This window comes from Anolis sagrei, chromosome 5, assembly GCF_037176765.1.
Source record: "Anolis sagrei isolate rAnoSag1 chromosome 5, rAnoSag1.mat, whole genome shotgun sequence".
NCBI classification, from domain to species: Eukaryota; Metazoa; Chordata; class Lepidosauria; order Squamata; family Dactyloidae; genus Anolis; species Anolis sagrei.
The window spans coordinates 66,807,592-66,827,521 of NC_090025.1; the positions used below are offsets into that span (position 1 = coordinate 66,807,592).

At 41.6% G+C, this 19,930-nt stretch overlaps 2 protein-coding genes across 4 annotated transcripts in view; one reads left to right on the forward strand and one right to left on the reverse strand.

Annotated features, from left to right (window-relative positions):
• Window positions 1–1,531, reverse strand: part of UFSP2 (UFM1 specific peptidase 2) — a 23,354-nt gene extending 21,823 nt beyond the window's left edge. Inside the window, exon 1 of one of the 2 annotated variants that reach the window (XM_060778630.2) lies at window positions 1,335–1,530. In XM_060778630.2, the coding sequence (XP_060634613.2) occupies window positions 1,335–1,367 (33 nt within the window). In that variant the 5' untranslated portion in view covers window positions 1,368–1,530. Of the gene's footprint in view, window positions 1–1,334 lie in introns of both variants that reach the window. The other variant, XM_067468737.1, reaches the window with a different exon arrangement.
• CFAP96 (cilia and flagella associated protein 96) lies at window positions 1,522–17,689 on the forward strand. 2 transcript variants are annotated; one of them, XM_060778633.2, is made up of 8 exons: window positions 1,522–1,734; window positions 5,605–5,759; window positions 7,869–8,091; window positions 9,694–9,831; window positions 9,925–10,000; window positions 12,865–13,047; window positions 14,105–14,277; window positions 17,248–17,689. In XM_060778633.2, the coding sequence occupies exons 2-8, from the start codon at window positions 5,660–5,662 to the stop codon at window positions 17,294–17,296; spliced, it is 942 nt and encodes a 313-aa protein (XP_060634616.2). In that variant the 5' UTR covers window positions 1,522–1,734; window positions 5,605–5,659; the 3' UTR covers window positions 17,297–17,689. The 2 variants fall into 2 exon arrangements, with proteins under 2 accessions (XP_060634616.2, XP_060634614.2); XM_060778631.2 differs by lacking the exon at window positions 1,522–1,734 and adding an exon at window positions 1,825–4,963.
• The last annotated feature ends 2,241 nt before the right edge of the window (window positions 17,690–19,930 follow it).

Sequence of the window (19,930 nt, forward strand, 5' to 3'; positions counted from 1 at the left end):
CAAATAATAAAAATAATAATAATGCGGCTCACATAGGCCGAAGCCTCAAAACACAATACAACAAAACATAATACAACAACAATACCAGAAGCAAATCGAAACGGTTAAGCAAATTAAACAACAACAATAACAATACATCAGGACACTTTAAAACTGGGCCGGCCAGAGCAGTGGGTACAGGATTAAAAGTGCTGAAGTGGCAGGAGGAATGTAGGATTATAAAGTAAGTGCGATGTGCGGTGTGCAGCGATCTTAATTCTACTAAAGTGCTTCTAGGACTTGGTGATGGGGTTCCTAATCTGAGAAGGCACATCGGAACAGCCAAGTTTTTAAATTCTTTCTGAAGACTGCCAATGTAGGGGCCTGTCTAAGATCTTTTGGGAGGGCGTTCCAAAGTCGGGGGGCCGCCACAGAAAAGGCCCTGTCTTGCGTCCCCACCAAGCGCGCTTGCGACGCGGGTGGGATCACGAGCAGGGCCTCGTGATCGTCTCCGACTCTTCGTGAGCTCATGGACCAGCCCACGCCAGAGCTCCCTGTCGGCCGTCACCACCCCCAGCTCCTTCAGAGTCAAGCCAGTCACTTCAAGGATGCCATCCATCCATCTTGCCCTTGGTCGGCCCCTCTTCCTTTTGCCTTCCACTTTCCCCAGCATAATTGTCTTCTCCAGGCTTTGCTGTCTCCTCATGATGTGGCCAAGCGTGATCCCTGGGTAAGGCAATGGCAAACCACCCCAGTATCCTTGCCAAGAAAACTAAATGGACCAGTAAAATATCTATATCTCTGCAATAATAATAGAAATATCATATCTATAATAATAATATCTATACACCTATAAAATATCTGTGTCAATATTAATAGATATTTTTAATATTAAAAATATCTATACCTCTGTAAATTTTTGTGTGTGTCAGGAGCAACCTGAGAAACTGCAAGTCGCTTCTGGTGTGAGAGAATTGGCCGTCTACAAGGAATTTGCCCAGGGGATGTTGCCTGGATGTTTTACCATCCTTGTGGGAGGCTTTTCTCATGTCCCTGCATGGGGATCTGGAGCTGACAGAGGGAGCTCAACCCACTGAACCACCAGGGGCTCCACCTCTGTAATAATAATACGTTAATCCCACAAACGAACATTACATTTTTATTTATATTGATAGAAGACATTGTGGAATGATTGCAGCTTGACACCATTTTAACTGCCATGGCTCAAGGCTATGGAATCCTGGGAGTTGTAGTTTTATACGCTTTTGAGCCAAAGAGACGCTCCCAGGTCGAACTGCCATAATCCGGTGTCGAACTGCATTAACGCCCCTGTGTGGACGCAGCCACTCACTCACCACGTCCGTCAGGGGCACCGCGGGCAGCTGCATGCTCCTCCCCTTTCGAACCTGGACGGAGAAGCTCGAGATGACGTTTCTCCCCCTCGCGCCGGCTGACACGTCACCGCCCTTGGCCCCGCCCAGTCCAAAGGGGGCGGAGAAGCTCTGCGTCTAAAGCCCGGCCACTATATCCTTCTTGGACTGTATTTCCCGAGTGTACGTCTTGCTCTCACTTACTGCGCAGGCGCAAGGAGGCGGAGCGCGCGGAAGTGAGCGACTGCTCGCGCGCCGTCAGCGGAAACCATGGCAACGAGTCGTCAACAGAGAGGCTTCGCAGAGCGAGAAGAGCTTGGCGCCGGTTGCGAAGGGGAGGGAAGCGCGGGAAAGTCCAGGCCCGGCTTTAGAGAGAGAGGGAAGGGTGAGGGAGTGATTACTTCAGAGGCTCTCTGGAAAAAACGGTGGCAACTGGAACAATTAGATGGTCAGGATGGTGGGGGGGGGGGGGATGATGGGAGTTGGAGTTCGATGCTGTGGTAGTGATGTGTTCAGGGAATCCTTGGGTGCATCTCTATTGTTGTTGTTTACAGTCGCTTTCGACTCTTCGTGACCTCATGGATCAGCCCACGCCAGAGCTCCCTGTTGGCCGTCACCACCCCCAGCTTCTTCAAGGCCAAGCCAGTCACTTCAAGGATGCCATCCATCCATCTTGCCCTTGGTCGGCCCCTCTTCCTTTTTCTTTCAATTTCCCCCAGCATCATTGTCTTCTCTAAGCTCTCCTGTCTTCTCATTATGTGCCATCACTCTCATCACTCTCGCAAATGCAGTTGGTGGGGACGAGAGACAGGGCCTTCTCGGCAGTGGCCCCCAGTCTGTGGAACTCTCACCGTAAGGATATCAGGTTGGCCACCTCCCTCCTGTCCTTTAGGAAACAACTGAAGACCTGGCACTGGGGCCAGGCGTTCGATTAGAGGCCAGTGGCAATAGGAAAAGGAAACTTGGCTTTTTGCGCCATGGATTCTCCCGGCTCGGCTTGGTTTTACTGGCACGTTAATCTATTAATTTATTGTTACATTTTATTGATGATGTACAATGTTTTTGAATGATTTTATTGTGAGATGTAGTTTTTATGGTATTTATGTTGTTAGCATCCTCTGATGCTCATGTGAGGCCGCGCTGAGTCCCCCTTGTGGGGAGAAGGGCGGGATATAAATATAAGAAATAGTATAAATAATAATAATGTGGCCAAAGTACTTCATCTTGGCTTCTACTATCCTTCCCTCCAATGAGCAGTCAAGCTTAATTTCGTGAAGTATGGACTGGTTGGATCTTCTGGCGGTCAAAGCCATTCTCAGAACTTTCCTCCAACACCACAGTTCAAAAGCATAAATCTTTCTTCGCTCAGCCTTCCCTAAGGTCCAGCTCTCACATCCGTAGGTGACTACAGGGAAGACCATGGCTTTAACTATGCGGATCTTTGTTGCCAGTGTGATGTCTCTTCTCTTCACTATTTTATCGAGATTGGACATTGCTCTCCTCCCAAGAAGTAAGTGTCTTCTGATTTCCTGGCTGCAGTCTGAGTCTGTAGTAATCTTTGCATCTAGAAATATAAAATCTGTCACTGCCTCCACATTTTCTCCCTCTATTTCCCAGTTATCAATTAGTCTGGTTGCCATCATCTTGTTTTTTTATGTTTAGTTGCAACCCAGCTTTTGCACTTTCTTCTTTCACCTTGATTAGAAGGCTCCTCCTCGCTTTCAGCCATCAAAGTGATATCATCCTCATATCTAAGGTTGTTAATGTTTCTTCCAGCAATTTTCACCCCAGCCTTGCATTCCTCAAGCCCCGCACATCGCATGATGTGTTCTGCATACAAGTTGAATAAGTTGGGTGAGAGTATGCAACCCTGCCATATGCCTTTCCCAATCCTGAACCAGTCTGTTGTTCCATGGTCACTTCTTACTGTTGCTACTTGGTCCTTATACAGATTCCTCAGGAGAGAGATAAGATGATTTGGTATGCCCATATCACCAAGAACTTGCCACAATTTGTTATGATCCACACAGTCAAAGGCTTTAGAATAGTCAATGAAAAAGAAATAGATGTTTTTCTGAAACTCCCTGCCTTTCCCCATTATCCAGCGGATAATGGCAATTTGGTCTCTCCTTCCTCTGCCTTTTCTAAACCCAGCTTGTACATCTGGCAGCTCTCTCTCCATGTATTGCTAGAGTCTTCCTTGCAGGATCTTGAGCATTACCTTACTGGCTTGAGAAATAAGAGCCACTGTATGGAAGTTTGAGCATTCTTTAGCATTTCGCTTTTTTGTTGTGGGGATATAAGTTGATTTTTTTCCCAGTCTGATGGCGTTTGCTAGAGGTGCATCTCTATACAGTACGATTAATGTACCTTGGCTACCATGACTCTGCTATGGAGTCAAGGGAGTTGCAGTTTGGTGAGGCTGAGAAGGCGAATTTCTGTGAGTCCAGAGCATTGAGCCATGGCATTTAAAATGATGTCAAACTACATTAACTCTACAATATAGACTCACTCCTAAGGTGCGTCTACACTGTCAATGTAATGCAGTTTGAACCCACTTTAACCCCTTGCCTCAGTGCTGTGGAATTGTGGGCTTTGTAGCTTGCAGCATTCTTTGGCAGAGAAGGCTGAAGGCTACAACTCCTTGGCATTGAGCCACAGCAGTTAAAGTGGTGTCAAACTGCTCTAATTCTACACTGTAGATCTACCCCTAGTTTGCTAAACCAGCCTCTCACCTCAGGCAGCCCTAGGATTTCAAGGGGAAAATGAACATAGAAAATGAGAACACTGCTCTGTGAAACAGAAATGGAAAAGCACTGCAAGTGTGGAAACAGTTGTTTCAAGATATTTTGTACATTACTAGGATTTCATGCAATCCTGGTGCGGTTTGGAAGAGAATGGACCATGGACGATGGGAGTTGTAGTTCACCTGCATCCACTGAACCTAGCTGACATTGGATCTAGACTAAACCTGAAGCACAGACAAACAATGCCTTTCTCAAATAACCCGGGCACCACCGGATCCCCAAGCTAGTACAGGAATAAAATGGAATTTCACAATTTCACAAATAAAAGTCATACTGAATAGCAATCTCAGAGGGGGAAAAGTTGGGAACATATTTGTCTTTTTTGGGGGCCTATGGTATGTTTTTTGTGGTCTTACTTGCATAATAATAATATTATAAAGTTTTAAAACTGAGGAACACTCAAGGTGTTCTGAAGTTTGTTACTGTTATATACCTTCAAGTAATTTTCAAATTATGACAACCTTAAGGTGAGTCTATAATAGGATTTCTGTGGCAAGATTTGTTTGGAGGTAGTTTGCCATTGCCTTCCTCTGAGGCTTGAATTGCTCAAGGCTGCCCAGTGGGTTTCCATGGGTATGTATAGATTCAAAACCCGGTTTGCCAGCGTCCTAATCCAAGATACCACTAACCCACGTGGGCTCAGAGATAGCATAAGAAAAGTCTTGGATTGAATATTCTACCTTACCAGGACCCACTACTGTCAGGAACCAGTACTGTTAAGAGTAGTTTCATCTGGCTTCGGAGAATTTTCTTTTCTGTAAAAAGTGCTTCTCCAGAAGGACCATCTACTGAGTATCACATATATTGGTAGGTTGTTTTGAAATCACTGTGTAGAAGTCTTAATGAATTTGTATGTGATTGCTGTATGTTCTCTGCCTCAGCATAAAATCCCCACCTGCAATTCCATTCTGCCTTTCAGGACAGGCAATGGTGGAAGAAGCTGGGAGTTATAATCTAATAACATACGGAGAACCATGTAAACCCTCCTTCTGCTTTATATCTTTGATGTTTTCAAAATAATCTATGAGATTCCTTATCATTGCTGACCTGGGCTTCTGAGAGTTGATGTTCAAAATATCTGGTAGACCAGAGGTAGAGAATCCGTCATCTAGATAATAAAATGGGGGAAATCAATCAATTTTTTAAATTGAATAATACATGTGGCATTTTGTGAAAGCTGTGAATATATTTGTCAAATTCAGTAACCAGGACAGTCAGGTATGCTGAAAGTTTGCTTACAGTATTTTATTGTAACTCCCCCTCTCATTTTTGCGATTCACAGACCTGTGCAGTTTGTGTATAAGAGAGTAATAGAAATAAGCTATATCTTGAACATTATATGTTATTTTCAACAGAAACCCAGCAATGTGTTGTAAATAAAGCTCACCTTTATTTTTAACTGAATAAACTCTGAATTCTATATCACTCCTTCTCTATCTTTTTTCTAGGCACCATAAGACGCTGTAAATTTCAAGAATAGGAGGCTAGAAAAAAGAAGCAAACATGCCATCTGAAACAGGAAAAACAGATATGGAGAGGATTGGCCTCTTTAGTGAAATGGAATATGTTACTATTGGGGATAAATATGTCTCACCATATAGCCGTAAGTATATGTCAGCCACTGTCACTATCTGCAGAGCTGTTTTTTGTTTTTGAAGAAGTATTCAAAATATTAATATTGTAATATTAATATAGTATTTGATTATTAACATGAAGAAAGTTGAAACTAAAATAATTATGGTATTGTTGGATAGAATAATTTAAAATACAGATTGGGCATCACTTATCAGGAATTTCAAAAACAAAAATACTCAAAAATCCAATTTGGATGGTTAAGATAGTGACACTAATATACACGGACTTTGTTTCATGAACAAAATTATAAACTCTTGTATATAAAATTACCTTTAGTTTATGTGTATAAGGTGCATACAAAGTGGAAATGAATTTCGTGTTTAGATTTGGGTCCCATCTCTAAGATACCTCATTATGTACATGTATAAAAATAAAGGAATTCCAAAATCTCAAAATATAGGAAATCCAAAACATTTCAAAGCATTTTGTATAAGGAATTCTGAATCTGTTTTTATTTCCTTGATCTTTTATGGTAGCAAGGCTCACACTAGCAAAAAACTACAGAATTATTGACCATAACAACTTTGCCAGTGTTGTGAAGAAATTGCATTTGTATAGGACAGGCACGGGCAAACTTCCTAACTTGGGGGCTGCATGCTAGCACTCCCTGCTAGAAGAACTGGCTGCCCAGTGATTGATTGATTTACAGCATTTATATTCCGCCCTTCTCACCCTGAAGGGGACTCAGGGCGTATCATAATGCACACATACATAGCAAACATTCAACGCCGTTTTTAGACATACAAGACAGACATACAGATAGAGGTATTTTGGCATTTTCAAACTTTGTCACCTCTAGGTTGTGCTCAATTCCAGCCGCAGGAGGGTGTTGTCGCTCCAACCGCTATGATAATGAGCCCTTTTGTTAGTAGAAATTTCCCTCCTTTCTTCTTTGATTGTCGGCATTTTTATGGGGTCGTAAAATACCACCCCGCTAAGTGGTGTCTAATTTCTCTACTCATTGTTCAGCTGGTTTCAAACTGCTTAGGTGGACAGTGAGCTAGGCTAACAGTCGGGCGCTCAATCTGACTCGGGCTTTGAACTTGCCAACTTCCAGTCGGCAATGATCTATTATTACTGATGATTAACCAGCTGTGCTATAGCCCGACTGGTGATGGAAGAAAAGGAGGAAGGAAGGAAAGGAGGAAGGATGAAAGGGAGGAAAGGAAGGATGGAAAGAGGGAGAGGGAGAGAGGGGAAGGAGGGAGGAAAGAGAGAAGGAAGGAAAGAAAAGGGAAGGAAGGAAGCAGAAAGAGGGAGGAAAGAGAAGGAAGGAAAGAAAGAAAAGGGAGGGAGGGAAGGAAGGACGAAAGGGTGGAAGGGAAAGAAGGATGGATGGATGGAAGGGAGGGAGGGAAGGAGGAAGGAAAGAGTAGGACGGAAAGACAGAAAGGAAAGAAGAAGAGGGAGAGAGGGAAGGAAGGAAGGACGAAAGAGTGGAAGGGAAGGAGAAAGAGGAAGAAGGAAAGAAAGAGACAAGGAAGGAAGAATAGGATGGTGTGAGAGAGGTAGTACAGGAGCATTTTCAGGGATTTTCTTTTCCAGGTAACCAGATTCTAGGCCTGCAGACTCCCACATGGAGATACTTTTGTGTATAGTATGGCATTCTTCTTTAGGGTAAAGGTAGATTTTCTGATACTGTTCAAATCTATTTCAAATATTTATTTTCTGGGGAAAATCTTAAAGCTTTACTGTTTTGTTTTTTTAAAATGCACTTCAATGCATTTTTAAATGTTTTATATTTCTACTGTTTGAATTGCTTTTATTTGTCTATTGTCTTGGGGCCCTTATTGGCTTGGAGGCAATATAAAAATATATTAAATGAACTAAAGAAAGAAAGAAATAAGAGGAAACCGCCAAAAAATCTCTAATCCCGCTTTGGGGATTGTTATGGAACTGTTATAATATACTACGATAGCAGGTATTTTCTAAATTACTCCTTTTCAGCTTGTCTGCAAGTTATATTTTTTCTTAAAGGCCTTTGTTATGTGCAGATGTTAGAAATTCAAGTAATTGGGCATCTCCCCTATTGAAAATTAAGAAAAGCCTTACTGACATAAATTAATTCATTTTAAAGGCCCTTTCAATGAAGCTGCAAGCAAAAACAAGCAAATGTTGCCAGGAGGCAGTAAAGAAAAGTCAGCCACCCAGGCTGGTTATTTTGATCCTGTATTTTCAAGAATAATGGAAGGTGAAAGTTATATTAATCCCGTTCAGATAAGGAGACGATATCGAATGGCAGAGGCAAAGAAAAATCTGGGAGACAAAGCCTTCCTCCCCAGTAATGGTGATAAATATCCGTAAGTGCTGGGGGAATGTGGCTAATCTGGGTGTTTATACGGCATAGTTTTTTTGGTGATACAGTATTTTAAGTTAAAAAATACTAGCAAGATAGCTTGGGTGTAAACTTGCTCCCTAGTAGCTCCAGATCTGGCATGTTGTTGCTGAATTTGTGGTCATTGTTAGGATGGCCCAGGAGTGCATCAATGCCTATAGCAGCAGACATCTCACTGTCTGAGCTCCTGGCCATTCCAGTACCTCTGTTGACATCAGAACAGGGACCTCACATGATCAGGAAAAGGGGGAGGTGGTCGCACCTGGAATACTGTGTCCAGTTATGGGCACCACCATTTCAAAGAGAGATTGACAAGCTGGAATGTGTCCAGAGGAGAGCAACTAAAATGATCAAAGGCATGGAGACCATACCCTATGAAGAGCATCTTAAAGAGCTAGGAATGTTTAGTCTGCAGAAGAGAAAGTTGAAAGGAGTCATGATCACCATGCATAAATATCTGAAATGTCATAAGGAGGAGGGAGCAGGCTTGTGTTCTCCTGCCCTGGAGACTAGGACTTGGAGCAATGGATTCAAATTACAAGAAAGAAGATTCCACCCTGAACTTCAAGGGGAACTTCCTGATCATGAGACCTGTTCAGTAGTAGAACTCTCTGCCTCAGAGTGTGGTGGAAGCTCTTTCCTTGGAGGTTTTTAAACAGAGGCTTGATGGCCTTCTGTCAGGGGTACTTTGAATGTGCTTTTCTTGCATGGCAGGAGTTGGAGGGACTACATGGCCCGTGCAGTGCTAACAGTGGGAGCTCACACAGCTCCCCAGATTCGAACCGCCAACCTTTCAGTCAGCAAGTTCAGCAGCTCAGCAATTTAACCCGCTGCACCACTGAGCAATTACTAAATGGAATAGTAAATGGAAGCATCAATTGCCAACAAATATAAGAGGGACCGCCTCACCCCCTACCAATCCCAGAGATCCCTTCATTCTGAGGACCAAGATTTATTGGAAGTTCCCAGTTTTAAGACCTTGCGTCTAACAGCAACCAGACGCAGAGCCTTTACAGCAGTGGCACCATTACTCTGGAACACTCTGCCACCTGAAGTATGTGCCTTGCGGGACTTATCAGCTTTCCGCAGGGCATGTAAGACATATTTGTTTCGGCAGGCTTTTGATCTTTGATATTGCTAGTTTTTTTTTATTGTTTTAGATTTTAGTCTGTTCTTGTAAGTCGCTCCGAGCCCTAGGGGAGTGGCGGCATATAAGTTTGAATAATAAATAAATAAATAAATAAATAATAAGATTAAATGGGGGGGGGGGGAGCACCAAATGCTGTCAAATACAAAATTGCACCATATTTTTCTGTTTTATATATTATTTTTCATGTGTGTCTTATATATTATTTTTCATGCAGTACGTGTGTGCTTTGAGAAGTAACTCTCACTGAATTCAGCGGAGCTACTAGATAAGTGGCAACATTTTTTGGTTCCAACCCTTAATTTTAGTAGCTTCTTAAGATAGGTAGCCTCTCCAGAACGAATACCTTGATTCTAACATGCCGTGCGAACAAATAGCTTATTGTAGTCAGTTTCAAATAAATCTGTTTTTGTATTTCAGTTGTGGTGTAGGAACTTACTATGGAACAATTGGAGGTTCATTTCCTTATTTTAACCCACAAACAAAAGACAAAGTCGCATACGTTCCACCTGGCAAGAATCTGTATACCAATCCTGGGAAGAAAGGAACCGGCTATGGGTAAAACATTCTATAATTGTTATCTGAGGATTTTGTAAGTTTGTAAAGTCTGTTGAATACTGGTGACATCACTGTTTTATATTCTCCATTTAGGTATCCAAATGTCACCATAGGTAAACAATATCCACACTCGGTTGAATTATTTGACGCTGGCAGGATAAACTTTAAGGTAACATTGTGTTGGATTTCCATTTAATTTTTGATCATATATTGACAATGTTCCTTGTTCTAGATCATCAGAACTGACTGTATATACTCATGTATAAGTCGCAGACAGGTTTTGGAGCCAAAATTATGGATTTTTATATGATACGTGGTTAAGTCAAGGGTCATTCTGTGACAAAGGGAAAGCATCAATGCCATCTCAGGGGTCCAGTTGCCTCTAACCGCTGTTGTCATTTCCCCATACATTGAAAAAGACTAGAAGCAGTGCCATAGTCTTTAGGTTCTCCTGAAAGGGAGTAATTTTTCTTTTCACCACTTTACTCAGCTAAGGGGAATGGTTACTTTCTTGATAAAAGGTTAAAGTACACTATTCACATTGACCCATAAAAAAGTCAATCCAGGTTTTTTTGGGTTGATTTAATGACTAAAATTTCTAGACTTATATATGAATATATAGGGTATTTTATTCTGTGCTTCAGAAGACTACGTAAGCACATGTATGTGTGTGTGTATATATATATATATATTTACACACACACACAGATAAACGAGGCTAGATCAAAAAGTAATGCCTCCACTGCTTCAACTTGTATTCCTTTCACAGCTACTGGACTATCTATGCATGATATGATAGAGGTAACCTTACTCTACTCATATTGTCATTTCTTTTTCCGATTGACTGATTAGAACCATAAAAGAAAGACTCATCATTTAGTTTCTGACCAAAGAAGGTTGCGCACCTAAGGAAATCCGTCATTACTTGAAAAATATTTATGATTTGGCCCCTTCTGACTTTGACCTGCTTGAACCTCTGACAACCTACGTAGTTTCAGATTCAAAGATTTGAATGACTTCATAAAATCATGGGTCATGAAGCAAAACCCTGAATTTTTCCAAAATGGTTTTGATGCCCGAGTTAAACAATGGTGCAAATGTGTCCAAATCAATGATGTCTATTGAATGGTGGAGGCTCCTTCTTTGGAAGCTTTTAAACAGAGGCTGGATGGCCATCTGTCAGGGGTGATTTGAATGCAATATTCCTGCTTCTTGGCAGGGGGTTGGACTAGATGGCCCATGAGGTCTCTTCCAACTCTTTGATTCTATGATTCTATGAATGGTAGTTTTGGGTATAGGACAGTTCAGGCTACGATCAGTGGCAACTTCTGCTGCTCTATGTTCATTTTTGACGTTTTTATGACACAGGAGGCAAAACTTTTTGACCCACCCTTGTGTGTGTCATACATGTATAATTTGTTTCTTTCAGTGCATTTGCTGACTCAAAAAGGGAATTGATTACTGCAATGCACTCTGCGTGGGGTTGCCTTTGAAGACTGTTCGGAAACTTCAATTAGTCCAGCGGGAGGCAGCCAGAGTACTCACCGGAGCGTCATACAGGGAGCATACTACCCCTCTGCTATGGCAGCTCCACTGGCTGCCGATCCAATTCCGAGCACAATTCAAAGTGCTGGTTTTGACCTATAAAACCCTATACGGTTCCGGCCCAGCGTATTGGTCCGAACGGATCTCCTTCTACGTCCCACCTCGGAGTTTAAGATCTTCTGGGGAGGCCCTGCTCTCGGCCCCGCCTCTATCACAAGTGAGATTGGCGGGGACGAGGAGCAGGGCCTTCTCGGTGGTGGCCCCTCACCTATGGAATTCACTCCCTGGGGAAATTAGATCAGCGACATCCCTCCTTTCCTTTAGAAGGAAATTAAAAACATGGATTTGGGACCAGGCGTTTGAGCAATCTGGCAGATAAATAAAGGACTACGACGACTGATAGGAATGGACAATGTGGAATGAAGTTATGGACTCTGAGTTGGCGAACGCTGAGCATGAGATTGGTTTATTGACTGTGATATATATTGATTGTTTTAAACTGTTATAACTGTTTTAATTGCTGTCTTTATATGTTTATCTTTATTATTGTGTAGGCATCGAATTGTGCCTTTTGTAAGCCGCCCTGAGTCCCCCCTCGGGGGTTGAGAAGGGCGGGGTAGAAGTACACAAAATAAATAAATAATAAATAAATACATTGCTTGTTCTGTTGTGACTTTTTCTATTTTGTAAAGGTTTCAAAATTATTTTATAAAGCTAAATAGATAAATGTTCTTAAGAGTAAGCAGTACACTTTGGTATCAAGGTTATAGATGCCTGTGTTTTTCACAATGATCCTATCAGCTGAAATGATTACTGGATGATCTATGAGATAGCAGGTGGAAGATTCTGTTATTGCTCTGCACAGGCCGAAATTTGTAACTTTAACATAACTTGAACTGATAGACAAGGCATAAGCAGCTCCTAACATTGCCAGAACCATTCTGTAAGACAGTGATGGCGAACCCTTTGGAGATTGAGTGCCCAATCTGCAACCCAAAACCCACTTATTTATCGCAAAGTGCCAGCATGGCAATTTAACTTGAATACTGAGATTTAGTTTAGATAAAACAACTTAAACATTACCATGTTTTGTCTTAAAAAAACAAATACAATAACAGGGCTTTCAGTGGTACAACTTTTTATTTATGTTTGCATTTGGCATGCTTGTGAAAAATTAATGTGATTTTTGCTGCCATATGCATACTGAAAATTTGTCTGACCTTGGCTTGTACTTTGCAAGTTTGAGAGCAACACATGAACAACTCAGGTCATCTGTTAGTCTATAATGTTACATAGCTATGTAATAGCATTTATTGTGTTATGAATGTTGAGCACTGTTGCATGCATATCTAATTGGAAGAAATTTCCACTGAGTTCCTTATATATTACTGTCTGATCATTATGTAGCCCTGTTTTCTTCCCATATTTATTTTCCATAATCTTAACTAAAATACTCTGTGTGACATCTTCCATCTCTGGTTTATGTAGAAAATTACAGAAGAACACCGTCGTCTAATGAAAGGTGGACCTTTCAAGTTGAATCTCTATCCCCGAGAATATTTTGATATGAATCCTTACCACGATGACAAACCATTGCCAGGAGTAAAGAAACAACCTGCTGCAGTAATACCAATCCAGCAACCTTTTAAGCCAAGTTCTCCTGGAAAGAAGGTATAGTTGTGATCCACCCCAATGTTTTCGAAATGATCTTGTTGTTGTCTATATTGCTGACTTTTATTTATCTAGGAAAAAGACAAAAAATGCATATAGCCCATTTTTGTTGGTGAATATGAATAAGGTGTGTAAAATTAATGATCAGTTTTCCAAATCTCCAGATAGCTTCTACTGTAACTTTGTCCGAATAGAGATCCAGTGTGGTGTGAGGCAGATCTCAATATATATTCAGTGAAGGAAGGTGTTCCTTGATCACTTAATTGAGAACATGGAGCAGCTAGTCCTAGGCAATTAACAAGCTATAATGTGTGTAGACAAGTTGGAACATGTCCAGAGAAGGGCAATCAAAATGAATAAAGGTATGGAAACCATGCCCTATTAGGAATGGCTGAGGGAGCTGGATGTGTTTAGCTTGGAGAAAAGAAGGCTGGGAGAGGATGTGATAACCATGTTTAAATATTTGAAAGGAAATCACACTGAGGAGACGGCCTTGTTTTCTGCTCCTTTCGAAACTAGGACTCCAGAGCAGCAGAATGGATTCAAATTGCAGGAACATTAGGAAGAACTTACTCATGATAACTACTATTTGGCAGTGGAATGTGGTGCCTTAGATCAACTCTCCTTCTCTGGAGGTTTTTAAGCATAGGCTGGATGGCCATCTGTTGAGGGTGATTTGATTGTGTGTTCCTGCATAGCAGGAGGATGGACTGGATAGCCCTTGTTGTCTTTTCCAACTCTATGAGTCTACGATCTTTAGTTAGACAAGAGGAAATAATGGCTTCAGATAGCCCTGGATTTTGTGAAGGTGTATTCAGACCTGTGTTCCTGAACCACAGTAATATCAAGAATAGAGTCCTGACCTTCCAGCTGGGCCAAACTGGTTCAGTCCTGCTAGATGGTTGTTGCTCTAGCTGTAGTCACAAAAGGTCTGGAGGTTTCTTGGTCATTGCCAGGTGCCTTTGCTGATATCAGAAAAGGTGACTGTGTGACTTAGAGAAAATACTGGTAGATAAGTCACCTATTTCTAAATAATTCTTTGTCCCTGTCTTTCCAGCCTGGGGGCATGAAAGCAGGCACGTTTGATCCTTATCCAACCCATTCTGCAGACCCCTACATCCCTAAGCTGCCTAAGCTTATCACAACCAATAAACAAGGACGCATATTTCATCCGTCTCCTGGGGTGAAAAGCAGGCCAATAAGAAGTATCATGGCTGCAAATGTTGTAAAGTAAGTAGAACCCAATTTCTGTAAATAGGTTTCATTGAGGCCTAAGCCTGTAAATGTAAAAATCCCTCTAGAATGTAGTGGTATATTGAACCATTTGGGGACACGTATATAGTGGGAATTTAGTTAAAATTAGAACAGTTTATTTATGATTCAGACTTATGTCAATTGCCAAGGAGGTAAGATGTATTCATGCATTAAAAGAGAGTACTGCATGATCTCGGCAGGCTATTGCCAGCTATAGACATACCGTATTTCATCACACAATAGTCACACTTTTAATCCTTTTTATGTTGGAAAACGGGGGTGCGACTATTACACGATGAAATAAAATTGGTGCCTTGTGTATGCCAGTTCTGATTTCTTTCTTTTTTAAACTGTCTTACCTTTGAAACAAAGGGGAGAGCTCTGTATTTGTTTAAACCAGGCCTGCACAAGTAGTAAGAGGCTGAAATCAAATAGGCTAAACCTCTTTGGGCCACAGATAGATTTTGAACACCTCAATCAGGGTTCGCAAGAGGACACCTTTCCTTCAGAGCAAGCAGCAAAGTGAATTGGCCTCAGTTTCCTTGCCTCCCCTTAGGATGGTGGCAGGTTGCAACCCTTTTCTGGAGGAAAGAAGTGCCTGAGCTCTTGCCTTCACCACTCTTCTTTTCTCTTTGCCTTTGGGTTGCCTCTGTTGTCTCCTTTTCCTGGGAAAAGGGAAAAACCACCAACTCTACACTGTTCATTTCCTTCATTTGTGAGGGAGAAACGTCGCTCCACTATGAATGGCCTGTTGGGCGAGTGGGCTTTATAATGAAAGACCCTCTTCATAAATGCACAACAGAGTAACTTATTAGCAGCAGCGTGACCCAGCACCAGTAGCCCAAAGTGATAACAAGAACAGAAACACACAGACCAAGGAGGCTTTTCTTTATAGCAAAGTAATATGGTTGTACTATTTACAAGTACAAGGTTTCCGTGACACAAATAAAGTTCAACCTTCACACTGGAGCTTCACACACGAGGCCTTCGCTTACCAAGGTTTACCTCACAGACTAAGGCCTATCTCACACTGTGAGGCCTTCTCACAGACAAAGACCTTTCTCCCACTGAGGTTTACCTCAGACTGATGGCTACTAAGCTATAGGCACACCTGCTTATATAGAACTGCAGCTTTTGCTGAATCAATGCATTCATTTAACCCTTTCAGTGCTTGACTCACATTTTTGTAATTAAAAATACCTAGATAATTTTTAATATTTCTGATATGTCGCACAAGAATTTCATAATAAAAACTATGTTTCTCTGTCACAAGTTTGGGAAATGAGTGGTGAGGAGTTAGTGGTTTTCCCCATTGGAAAAGGAGATGATAGCAGCAACCCAGAGGCAAACAAAAAGGAAAAGCAGCATAGTCAAATTTGTCCCTCACAAGTGAATGTGCAGAGCAGACGTTTTTGCCGCTGGATGAAAGGAGACGACAGAGGCAGATAGAAAGGAAGAGGGGTGGAGGCAAGAACTGAAGCCTTTCTTCTTTACTACCTCCTTCTCTCTCTCTAAAACAACCACTCTAATGTTAAATTTTAGTATAACCTGGAGCCCACGATTCTAGCCTCCCTGAATAAAGGTCCAATGCCCCTTAAAACTTCATCCCCTCTCCCCACTACTCCAGCCTGAGTCCAGCAACCTCCCCACGTCATGTTTCCAATGGAAACAGGCACTGCCGGTATCCTGATAGGATGTATTGGTGGAGCCCGCTTTGTCACAGGTTAGTTTGGGCCTTCTCAGTGGTGAACCCTCAGCTGTGGAACTCCCTCTCCAGTGATATTGGAGAAGCTCCCTCCCTCCTGGGCTTCAGAAAGAAAGTGAAAACCTGGCTCTGGAGTCAAGCCTTCGGAGATGAACTGTAGTGCAATAATAGTTACGGAATTATGTGCAATGACATTTGAAATAGCCCCGGATTACAATTGTGGATGGCATGATTTTTAATGGCGATTACAATATTTTATATGTTTTAATGTGTATTTAATTTTAATTTTTAAATCTTTAACATAATGTATTTTAACTGTTTGTTGTTCAAAGGCATTAAATAGTTGCCATATGTAAAGCCACCTTGAGTCCCCTTTGGGGTAAAGAAAGGCAGGATACAAATAGAGTAAATAAATAAATAAAATAAATAGTTTGGTAACTTTGATGCATACAGAAAGGAAACGTGCGGAAGTAAAACACTTGGAAGAGGGAATAGCGGATTCCGATGGCTACTCGGCTGTAGTGCTGCATGTGGCCTCCCTCTTTCAGGCTTAACCTCAGAGCCCTTGTGGGCTACACCCAACTCTTTGGAGGGATGGATCTGGCCCCTGGGCCACATGTTGTGCAGGCTTGGTTTAAGCGTTCTTTGAGGGGGAAAGGAAGAAAAGAAAGCTCCTTGTTTGTTTTTGTTTTGCTTAAAACTACCTGGGACAATTATGTGAGGAAAGGAAAAACATCACTTTGGGGTTCAAAAGGCCGGGGTACGAGGGATGAGGCAGGAGGGGTGGGGGGTCAGGGACAGATAATTATGTAGTGGTGATCATTATGTAGTGAAATATGGTATAGTACAATAAGTAAACATAGCTTAATACTGCTCAGCTGGAAAAGGCCTTCCAAATGATTTTGGAGTATAATTCCCATCAGCCCACACCGTTGGCCATGCTGAATAGCTGTAATGGAAATTGCAATCCAAGAATATCTTCAGGCCACAATTGACTCACAGCAATATAGTTTTTTAAATTAAAAAGCAAAAGGGATTGGAACTAAACTTTTGTATTATTTATTGCTGCGGCAGCACGCATGCAACCTCAGAGAGTCTTGGCATCGCTGGACACCTTGGCATCCCCAGATTTAGGTGCCCATACTTCAGAAAGAAGCTGTGCACATTGTAGTAATGCATAATCTGACAGACAACTAAAAGCCATTCAGTCGTGTGATACTTTCTTTCCATTTACATTTCAGGTCATTAAATGCAACGAACTACACAAATCCACGTGTGATGTCATATTAGCTGCCCAAAAGCAAGGTGAACAAACTTCCTAAAATTCTGGGCACCTTAAGTAAATAAAAATGTGTAGCCAAGGGAAATGAGTCTCATATAACAATCCCTGTGCTGCATGTGTTGTTGTGTTTCATAGAAATAGAAACAGAAGATTATATATGTATGTGTGTGTATATATATATATGTGTGTGTGTATATATTTTTTTACTGATAATGAACTAAATCTAGCATCATATCAGTGGATGTCTGCTAGTACAAGAGGGGGAATTTCTGCCCATCCAGTTCTGCCAACAAAAGCAGTGCTGTCAGTGGATCTATTCAGTATATTTTGCTATAAATTATATATGGATTTGTAGATACTATGTTTTCAAAAAAATAAATATTTATTTTTTGCTTAAGGAACAGTTTTCTCTCTCCATCTGTTCTAAAAATCACAACTGATACCTCTCCTGTGTTATGTCCAGTTTAGGCCCAGTTGATGGTTATTCTCAAATACAATTTTGCTGAGTTATACTTCTGATAAAACCTAACATGACAACCGGAAATGGAATGCACCAGAAACATGCCAAGCTGTGCTAGTTCTGTGTCATGGCCTGAAGTAAACATTTTCACTTGAGAATGAATAGTCAAAGTTCAATGATAAAGCTTCAATTGTGCCTGAAGAAGCAGGGCCCCAATTTCCCATTGATCTTGACTATAGCTTTAAAAATTCCTAATCACTGAGAAGTTCTAGTCTTCATATATTTTGTTCATGTCTTTTTGATGGACTTCCCATAGAGATCACGGCAGCTACTGTGTGGGGAATAAAGTACATCTTTGTCTGATCCAGCAGGTTGATATTTTCCCAAAGTGGTTGCCTTAGGCCCCTTTTACACTGCCATATAATCCACATTATCCTTTGAACTCAACTATATGAGTCTACACTGCCAAATAATCTAGTTCAAATCAGATAAACTGGATTTTAACTGGAAGCAAAACTCATTGAACTAAGTACAGCTTACTGTTGAGTAAAGATGCAACAAAATTGGCCATCTTCCTCCTTCATCTTTGAGAATTCTTGGAGAACATGAGACGTCCCAGCAGACTGGAGGAGGGCCTTCAACAAATTTCCCCAAGACCTTCTTGGAAACAAACTAGTCAAATGTTGGCTAGACAAGAATACTGTTAGTTGGATTTGTAATTGCTTAAGGTACCAAACCCAAAGGGTGCTCACTAATGGTTCCACTTCATCCTGGAAAGAAGTGACTAGTGGAGTGTCACGGAATTCGGTCCTGAGCCCAGTAGTGCTCAACAATGCTTTATCAATGACTTGGATAAAGGTTTAGAGGGTGTGCTTATTAAGTTTGCAGATAACACCAAATTGGGAGGGATGTTCCAGAGGATAGGATCAGAATTCGAAATGACCTTAACAGTTTAGAGAGCTGGGCCAAAAGTAACAAAATGAATTTCAACAAGGACAAATGTAAGATACTACACTTAGGCAGAAAAAATGAAATGCAAAGATACAGATTGGGTGACGCCTGGCTCAACATGTGTAAAGATTGTGAAGCCGTAGTGGACAGCAAGTTAAACATGAGCCAACAATGTGATGCAGCAGCTAAACAAGCCAATGGGATTTTGGGCTGCATCCCTGTTTAGATCCAGGGAAGTCATGCTACCCCTCTGTTCTGCCTCGGTCAGACCACACCTAGAATACTGCGTCCAATTCTAGGCACCACAATTTAAAGGAGTTGTTGACAAGCTGGAAGGTGACCAGAGGAGGGCAACTTAAATGATCAAAGGTGTGGAGACCAGGCCCGATGAGGAGCATCTTAAAGACCTGGGGTTGAGAGGAGACATGATAGCCATGTATAAATATGCAAAAGGAAGCAATAAGGAAGATGGAGCAGGCTTGTTTTCTGCTGCCTTGAGACTAGGACTCAGAGCAGTAATGGGTTCAAACTGCAGGAAAGGAGATTCCACCTGAACATTAGGAAGAACTTCCTGGCCACAGAACTGTTCAACAGTGGAACACTCTGCCTTGTGGTGTGGAGGAAGCTCCTTCTTTGGAGGCTTTTAAACAAAGGCTGAATGGCCTCTATTAGGGATTCTTTGATGGTGCTCTTCCTGCATGACAGGGGGCTGGACTACATGTTCCAACTTTATGATTGTGCGATTCTTCATTTTCTCATCCATCTCCCATATGTAAAATACCATACTTGCTTGGCTGGGAATGATGTATGAGTAGACAGCATTGCTTGAGAGTGAACCTTAGTAAAACTTCCTATTAGACCTAGAATGTATTGCTCATTTAATATATTGATTTTCGATGCTTTAGTTTAGTTAAAATGTGTCTCTCCAGTGAGCAGTCAGGCCTTATTTCCTGGTGTATGGACTGGTTTGATCTTCTTCCAGTCCAAGACACTCTCAGAATTTTCCTCCAACACCACAGTTCATACTCCGTATTCCAGGAAATAAAGCCCAACTGCTTACTAGAGGGAAGGATATTAGAGGCAAAGATGAAGTACTTTGGCCACATCATGAGAAGACAGGAAAGCTTGGAGAAGACAATGATGCTGGGAAAAATGGAAGGAAAAAGGAAGAGGGGCTGACCAAGGGCTAGATGGATGGATGGTATCCTTGAAATAACTGGCATGACTTTGA

What these genes read in the sequence shown, in the direction of transcription:
- CFAP96 (XM_060778633.2), top strand. Translation starts at nt 5,660, where the DNA reads ATGCCATCTGAAACAGGAAAAACAGATATGGAGAGGATTGGCCTCTTT. An exon ending in AGTAATGGTGATAAATATCC is followed by an intron (nt 8,092 to 9,693) that starts GTAAGTGCTGGG and finishes TTTGTATTTCAG; the next exon opens with TTGTGGTGTAGGAACTTACT. An exon ending in ATGGCTGCAAATGTTGTAAA is followed by an intron (nt 14,278 to 17,247) that starts GTAAGTAGAACC and finishes TTTACATTTCAG; the next exon opens with GTCATTAAATGCAACGAACT.